Genomic DNA, 9,211 nt, shown 5'->3' on the forward strand with positions numbered 1-9,211 from the left:
TATATATATATATTCAAATATACATATATAATATACAGAACATCGTTCACAAGATCATGTAAATACCTTTGTGATCTTATAGTGCCACTTGTGACACACGTGTCTATAATTTTCAAATCCGACCATATCATTCGCTTCAGAAAATTGATTGCTTACACGAAACTTGGTCACAAAACCAGGATAATTACTGCATTCCTACACAACAAAAAATATTTACTAATCCATATTCAGATTAGATATGAGATTATCAAAATAACAAAACAAAAGCGTAAATATCTTTTCTAAAGTCCTTCTCTAAGAATCTCGAAATGTGCAAAATTGTAACTTACCTTATCAAATATGGCTTTTTCGGAATGCCATCTCATCACAGTTTCCAGCATGGCGCATAAAAATCTGCCATATCGATTTGCTTCATTCTCTGTGCATGAAGTAACTGAATATGTAATATCACAGAAAAGCTGAAAGAAACCAATTTTATCATAAAAATATAATGAAATGTAACAAGTTATACATTTATTTTACACAACAAATAAAACTTGGACAAAAAATTGGACAAATAAAAATAATAAATTAATATGTCACTTTAATTATCTTTAATTATCTATAATAACAAGAATACTAGAAAGAACTTCCTTACACGATCGTAACAAAGCAGAGTTGAAAAATTTGCAGTCTTCAGGGAGTGGATGGTATGTACAAATTTCGCACAGTACATGGCATCTACAGTTGTAAATGTACATCGCGGGAAAAGGCACAACTGTAGAAACTGTGTTATCGTCTCGTTTTTCGCCGATTTAGCGCTTCGTGACAAAAACCATGTATCCTTTTCTTGTCTATAAGTTAATTATAAATGTACGATCAGTATTAAACTGAATTGCTACATTATACAATTACTAATAATATTCATTATACTTATATGTTATACTTATATGCTATAAGACAATGCTAGAATTTACTTACAATTTTCAGCCGATTTTCAGCTTGGTTCCCATTCCTTACCTCACCAATCCGCAAGCAGTCTAAATGCCAATCGGCAAATAAATTCCAGCACTGTCTTATAATTGTCTTATGTTATAAGAAATAATGAAATATTTTACCTCAGGTACGCAAAAACTTTTTCGACATGTTCTTCTTGTTTCCTTTTTTCATCCTGCAGCTTCTCAATAAGAGTGGTATATCTTTCTTGTTCCTTCTTTCCTTTACTTAAATTCTAAAAATTAGCATTATTTTAAATCAGGGAAGAATAACATTTTCAAGTTTGAAATAAATTATTTTTCAATCATAGAGCACTATAATCAATAATAATAAATATATAATATTCGCGTACCATATCTTTGGAATCAACGGTTTGAACTGCAAGCTGCTTCAACTTGCCAACTTCTCTTTGATAACTCTCCACCGGCACGTATAAATCATACATCGATAAAGACCAAAACGTAACTAAGAATTGCGGCGATATATCCTCCCAAACTTTTAAAGGGTGCAACGGTCTGACAGACTGAGCGACAGGTGCCATAACGGTTTGCGCAGCTTCCGCGTACTTTAATTGCTTCATAGCCGTGGACATTTTCTTATAATTCGGATCAGCTTTACGGAGAGCATCATATTTTATCTTTAAGAAAATTAATTTAAGAAAATACAAAAATCTGTATTTAAACAATTTATATTTTGGTTTGATAATAAATTGTATACAATTTTACGCAATGTACGCAAATTTAAATATCTTTTAACTAAATTAATGACTGATATATACTTAATCAATGTTATTATCAAGAAAATACAAATATGAATTTAAATAACTTGCTTACATTTATGGCATGCGCAAACATTGGCCGTGCTAAAAAAAATGCGACGTCTGCATGTATGTGATTGTCCTGAAGCATAGAATGGATCGATGGTAGTCGCTCTACATACTCGTCTACTGTCATAGTCGAACCCAAGAAAGTACCAAATTGCACGAGCGTATCCTGGCATTGATCATATAACTTGCCTATTATACAAAAAAAAATAGCAAATGATATGTATCAGAAAAAAGAAAATTTTTATTTTTAAATTTTTGTCTTGCTTCTCATAATTCTATTTACCAACGAGTTTTAAATGAGATTTATCTGTCTCTCTGTAAACAACGCAATGTTTCTGTTGCGCCATTAATAGGCATAGAGTGACCGCGAGGTCTTGCTCGGCGAGAGTTTCCTTCAAACGCTGTGAGGATTTCTTTGTGTTGCGGACTTGACTAAAATAACCGGCCTTAAGAGAAGAAGTTTTTATGTTAATTTGTGTGCATCAAAATTACGACACTGCAAATTTATGCGATGCTACAGTTTACCTCATTTTTTAACAGATCTCCGCCTGCCATAGCATCGAGTTGATCAGACGTCATTTCTTCGGCAGCCTCGATACCAGCCATTTTTTGTACTATTTCTTTTAATATTAATAAATCTAGGCTAGAAGAGCGATATATTAAAGCAAACTGATTAATATATAATTACAATAGGAAATTAGATAATTCACTCATATAAATTTCAACAATAAATAAGGAGCTTTTATCAGATCAATAAACGAGCTCTGAAAGGTGAAACAATAAATTTTATTATTTTTTTATTATAATTTCGCGGAACGTTTCGACTATATTAAGTCCTCATATGTTTATAAATGAAATAAAAAATCCGGAAACAATAATTTATACAGATATATATATTAGATATAATTTATATATAATAAATATAACACTTAGGAATTAATTTCAGTAACTGTATAAAACAATATATTAATCGAATCATCTCATCCACACAATGTGTTACAAATTCAACTATATTATATTGAGTCAAATTATAAAATCGCGTATAAAAGTAAATCCAAATCAATTCTTCGGTTAATAGCGAGAAATTAATTTCTAAGTGTCTATATAAATTATTGTTTCGGGATTTTTTATTTCATTTATAAACACGGCTGATGAGGACTTAGTATTATAGTCGAAAGTGTAAAATTATAATAAAAGAATAATAAAGTTTATTATTTACACCTTTCAGAACTCGTTTATTGGAATGATCTAGTAGAAGCTCCTTATTTATTGTTGATTAATATATGATAATAGTTGAATTTAATGCAATTTATCTACGTGAGAACGTACCTCTTTTGAGCTTTAAGTTGATTCGCTACATATTGTAACAACCCTGTTAATTCGATGTTATACTTCTTAAATATTGCTCCGCAAAAAGAAGCCAGAGATTGTAACCATAAGGATATACTGGTGCCATCATGTTTAAATCTATCTCTGTCAGCACCCGCTAACGCTTCTACAAGACAATATCCCAAAACATCGTACGAAATATTTGTCAAGTATTTTAAAGAGTCCACCACAGGTCCTGTATCCAATATGATAAACACGTTACGATCTTTCTTTGCAAAAATGATTAAAACAATAGAAAGTATATATTTGATACGTACCTATGAGATTGTCATATAACTGGATTTGTATGAGGACATAATCGAATAGTACACCTGGTGAAGAATGCGTAAGTTTTCCTATTGACCGGCCTACTGGCTTGATAGTTTCTTTGCTCACGCGCTTCATGATCGACTTGATCTTTTTTTGAGCATCTGCACGTTTCCGCAGCAATGCAGCATGTTGTAAAGGCGTGTCATTCTTCCAGCGCGCGTACAGACAATAGCGATTTTGATATGGATAGTATTTGAGAATATTCCACAATTCTTCAGCAACACAACAATTGCAATCCATAAAGGAAAGAGAAGGTAGCAGCGCGACATCAAGTATTGTCAGAATATCATAATAGAGACTGCAATTCTTATTCAATGGTTGCTTGCTCGCGTCAAGTGAACAGTGCTTTATAGCAGAGTGACACAATCTCATCACTTTGTACATTAGAATAGGATCCTGATGCAGATTCGGTCCAAGTACAATCAACATTGGCAACAAGTAATCGTGAATGTCCTCTAGATTGCATAATGATGGCGGAGAGAGAGAGCTCTTCAATGGAGGCACTTTACGACCCGGCAATTTTGGAGAAACAATACAGTGTCTGCAACGAAATAATGTTGAAAATTTGCGACCATTGCGATTAGGATATAACAATTAATTATTATCTTGATTATTATTATTATGGCGACACATAGTTTTTGTTTAATAATATGTAATTCTACATTTTACCTTTTTAACATAAGCAATACATACATTACATTCACGATCAAAAATGAAACGAACAAAAATGGAAACACTTGTAATTTTTTCGCATTTCATGAAAAGTTAAATATCTCAGTGAAAAAAAATCATAGAAAATTTTTGACTGTGCATTTTAAAGCACAAAGATAGGACATTAAATTTGTGTGTTCGATTTTTTTTTCTACATTTTGTTTCTAAATTACATAAAATTGAAAATTTATATTTTTTGCAATATTTTTGTCTTACTTTGAAGTGCTGCAATTTGATAAAATATTATCGCAAACAAAATTTCGTATAAAAGTACTTTGAAATAGATTTCTAATCTTTAAAATGCTTTTTAAAGAAAAATTGATACGATACTTTTTTTAAAGATATCAAAATTTTTTGTATAAAATTTTATTGTGTAAAAACTTACTTTTCCTAAAATGTTTTTTAACTTCGCAAAAAGCTTATTAAAAAAAAAGAGAAAATGTTTGTTATAATATGATTGATTTGCACAAATTTTTTTGAAATTGTCAATTTATTTTAAAGATTTTTATACACAATAAAAAATTCGATTCTGCGAAAAAAATCACCGTATCATTTTTTTTTCAAAAAACATTTTAAAACTTGAAAAATTTATTTTAAAAATGCTTTTATATTAAATTTTATCCGATGAATGTTTTATCAATCCATCGCTTCAGACATGTAAGACAAAAATATTGCAAAAAATTAATTTTCAATTTTATGTAATGTAAAAATAAAATGTAGAAAAATTCCAAATTTAATGTCCTATTTTTGCACTTTAAAATACATGGCCGAAAACTTCTCTATAATTTTTTTCACCGACATATTGTCATGAAAAAATGCGAAAATATGCAAGTCTGAACTTTCCGAACTTTTGATCGGGGACGTAAATACTACGAATTATTCAATTCAGATTTGAATCCCTACAGTTCGAATACAAATTATTTAAAAATTTCGAATCTCTAAGAGGTTCAAATACAAATCACATATACGTTGACAATCTTAAATGTTGATAATAAAATTATATTTTTCGTTAATGAATAAAATAAGAAGTCTTGTTTTACAGGCTGATTAATCAAATTTTCCAAAAGCATTCCTTGAAAATTCCCAGATTTTCCAAGAAATTCCAAATAAGATTAGAGAGTCTTATGAATAACTTTGAAATAAATTTAACTTAAGGGAGCGCCTGGTTTACAAGTAAAAAAAATCAATTTTTTTCATAAATTGATAGTACAACTCTTCAAGAGAATATGTTCTTAAAATTTTTAATTGAAATTCGAAGTCCTTCAGTAGATTCAGCGCTTGCAACGGAAATACGACATGCAGATATATATATATAGGTACGCGATGGCTATCGAAATATTGAGAAGCATTTGATTCCTATTTACACCAATTTATCAATTAAATGATTTGTTAACGCGATATCGGATGAACAGACTCAGAACGCGAACAAAGTTTTAACTAACTCGATCATCTGGAGACTGCCGCCAAAGCACCTCAATTGCAGTGCAAAAATACTCGAAATCTTTTTTTTAGATTCATTTAGAACTTTTTTTTTAGATTCATTTAGGATACAATTATATGAAAATTAAAAATATTTCTTGATTTTTTGTTTTAGACAAGAATTAAGTCTATTCTACAACATGTGCTTTTTGTTTCTTATTTCTTGTTTTTTACCTTTTGCTTTTAACTCCTTTGCAATCGACAATTGTATTTCTTGCTATGTATTTTTTTTATTTCTTCCGAAGTTCATTAACTCTTATCTCAGGCGATATAAGACAAAAAAATCGAATAAGAAGCAAAAAGACAAGATGTAAAAAATAGCAAAAAGCAAGAAACTGGAAACAAAAAGCACATTGAACAGACTTTAAAGTCGTCAGAATGTATACAAAATGATGACATCAACAAATTTCAATGTTAATTTTTTTGTCATTAATAATACTTTTTTATATACAAAAAAATTTAATTACATTTTTGAATAATAATATTAGAACGTGCAAAAGATTTTTTTAAAAATTATGAAAAATCATCTATTTTTCGGTCTCCTTAAGATGTTATAGTAACATCAAATCGGGCGCCCCCTTAAGATTCTATAGTAGCATCAAATAAAATCTAATTTAATTTGGGGGAATATTATTATACTTATTTAATTTGATTGTGTTCCAAGTCCGAAAATATCAATGCACAGTCATGACTCATATATTTGAGATAAATTTATTTAAATACATATATAGATGTACTATTCTAATATCTAACTTTGACCGAAATTGGCGCTTCTCTTACATGAGGTTTATTTTTTGAACTTTTGGAACTTAAAGTGAGATCGGTATGTTTAATTTTGATAAAAGCGAGAAAGAGAATTCTAGTGCAATCTAGTGCAGAAATAAAAAAACATTAATAAAAAACTTTAGTTAATGTATTCATATGAGCAGTTCTATTTCTAATCTTAATAAAGAACTCCGCATTAATCTATATGAAATTGAATCTCAGTGAAATCAAATAAATTTCTCATATGTTATAGTTTATGACCTACTAAGCAAAACATAAAAGTATTAGCGCAAAAAAATTAACAATTTTTGTGTTCGATTTATCTACAGTCGCTGACATCTTATCATAAAATATTCAAGAATTTCTAAATGGCTGATCTATGGATAAAATTATAGTGTTTTGAAAAGGTCTCAACAAGGATTATAAGAAAATGAAAGAAAAAGTGAGGGATCTTACTTAAAAAATTCGAGTTGACTTTGCCTTACCTTGGCGATGCCACACAAAGTCAAACTGATGAAGCCAGCAACTAGATTTTAAACTTTACAACTTTCATTTAAAACATTTTTTTTTATAAAAGTTAGTTTTCTAAAAATTTTCCAGATATTTTGCCGTCTCGAAACATTTGTTTAATGTAGATGAATCGAACACGAAAACTGTTCATTTCTTTGCGTTATTATTGCAGGATTAGTGTAGGCGATTAGTGCATCTTTTAATTTATACGCACTTGAAATAAAATTCATGCGTATATTAACTCTTAAGTACACTGGCACAGTACAAACGTATCCCACTAGTTATCCAATACAATTACGCAAATATTTTTCACATGGCACAAACAATGCTGCAGTGTTCTCAGTGCTGGTCCCCGTCTCACACATGCAGCGAACAAATATTTATGTATAAGTGGAGATATTATTTGTTGGGGTATTTGCACCACACATTTTTTCTGATGATTTTCTTTTTCTTTACAATTCTTTTTGTCAATAAATCTTTATTATTAATAAAGTTGATTAAAAGATTGATTGAAATATGACTGAACTGTAATCTAAAATTACTGTTAGTTAACGCCATTATTAAATCATTATTACAATAAGGTAACTAAAACTGGCGGTATATGATTCTCGTTTTACTACTGAATTGCTAGCAGGATTAGAATTTTGCAACCGTAATGGTTATGATGTTGGCATTGTCAGCATCGTAATCAATACACAATACAGTGGCAAGATTCTAATGCAGCTAGCAATTCAAGAAAACAAGCATCATATGCTGTCGGCTTAAGTAACTAATTATAAATAACGGCAGTTACACTAACTAATACTTCCATTATCTAGAGCGTGCGTGAGTGCACACATACGATAGTCAAAAAAGACTCAAAATAAGTTTTATATTGCTGCAAAATAAGTTTTATATTCTTCTTCTGCTATGTATTTTACAATCTTCTTTATATTCTTACTTCTGCTATGTTTTTTTCTTTTAATTACTTTGAGCCATATAAGGCTATATATGAAAACAAAAGTATAAAACTGGGCTCTCGAGATAATAACACCAATAGTTATTAAATAATGAACATTAATAAATGGTAATTCATGCGTTGTTCTTAGATATAATATATTTCAAATCTTGAACAAAGATCGAACTTTTCGGCTCCATTCGAGTTATTACTTTAGCGAAGTTGAAGCAATATATTGATAATCATGATAATATCACAACTAGTCGCAATATATAATAATTAATAATTCGACCAGTTGTGATATTATCAAAATTATGTGTGTATCAACGTATTGCTTCAATTTCGCTGACAATGGCATGAATAAAACCGAAATGTTCGATCTTTATTCAAGATTTGAAATATATTATGTCTAAGGCTATGTTCGTATATTACTACAACAGTTGACTGCTAATACTGAAAATCTATAGTTCCGTAAAATCTATAGTTACATATATTATACTGTACTGACAACTGGCAGTAATGTATGAACATACAACATACGAATTACTGCGTATTGGTGCTCTCAATTGCCATCATTTAATAATTATTAGTGTTTCTTATATATTTTTTGATGCTGAAACCGATGCCGTAAGTAGAAAAATTTTCTTGTGATATTTGACTTTTTTCTGTTATAGATTGAAAATTTGTTATCTTAGAAAAAACTCTGTATTTACATCCATCATAACACAATTAAAAAAATAAAATATTAAATTTAATAAATTCGTTTTATATAGAGGATGAACAATTTATTTCTAATCTTTCAAAATAACGAATTTCAAAATAACGTTAATCTTCTTTACAATAAAATGTCAAATATCGTCAAAAGAGGAGCCAATGAATATTAAATCTCAGAAATGTAATGTGCTGGAATTTTTTGCTTGCGACTTCACGCGCACGTTAACATTCAAAAATTTGTAAGCAACACAAAATCCAATTCAAAATAATTTTTTGCTATAAACTAGCGTTCTTTTATTGTTATCCTGCTTTTTTTAAATAAAAATTATGAGTTAAACCGGTTCTACATTAGTTGCAAACTGATCGCAAGTTTGTTGCAACAATCAATATGAAGCGTTGATTTCAAAATGCAAGCTTCAGATTGGCTGTTGCAACTTGCGATTAGCTTATATATAACCGGCTTTACACAATAATACACATATAATATAGAACCGGCTTTATACAAGAAGGTATGTATATGCACATACGTGAATATGGATGTGTATCATTCTATGTCATATTTATGTATGTGGATCATATATACATATATATATATA

The 9,211-nt window shown here is 29.6% G+C and overlaps 1 protein-coding gene across 1 annotated transcript in view; it reads right to left on the reverse strand.

The window, feature by feature from the left end:
- The window catches only part of LOC108686792 (THO complex subunit 2), a 49,225-nt gene that overhangs the window by 34,219 nt on the left and 5,795 nt on the right, over window positions 1-9,211 (reverse strand). Inside the window, exons 9-18 of the mRNA XM_018192259.1 lie at window positions 3,448-4,040; window positions 3,131-3,365; window positions 2,327-2,444; window positions 2,085-2,247; window positions 1,809-1,990; window positions 1,328-1,612; window positions 1,098-1,210; window positions 638-833; window positions 330-458; window positions 67-195 (exon numbers count right to left, since the gene is read on the reverse strand). Coding sequence (XP_018047748.1) covers window positions 67-195; window positions 330-458; window positions 638-833; window positions 1,098-1,210; window positions 1,328-1,612; window positions 1,809-1,990; window positions 2,085-2,247; window positions 2,327-2,444; window positions 3,131-3,365; window positions 3,448-4,040 — 2,143 coding nt within the window. The remainder of the gene's footprint in view (window positions 1-66; window positions 196-329; window positions 459-637; window positions 834-1,097; window positions 1,211-1,327; window positions 1,613-1,808; window positions 1,991-2,084; window positions 2,248-2,326; window positions 2,445-3,130; window positions 3,366-3,447; window positions 4,041-9,211) is intronic.

Source organism: Atta colombica, unplaced genomic scaffold, assembly GCF_001594045.1.
Source record: "Atta colombica isolate Treedump-2 unplaced genomic scaffold, Acol1.0 scaffold19, whole genome shotgun sequence".
Taxonomy (NCBI): domain Eukaryota; kingdom Metazoa; phylum Arthropoda; class Insecta; order Hymenoptera; family Formicidae; genus Atta; species Atta colombica.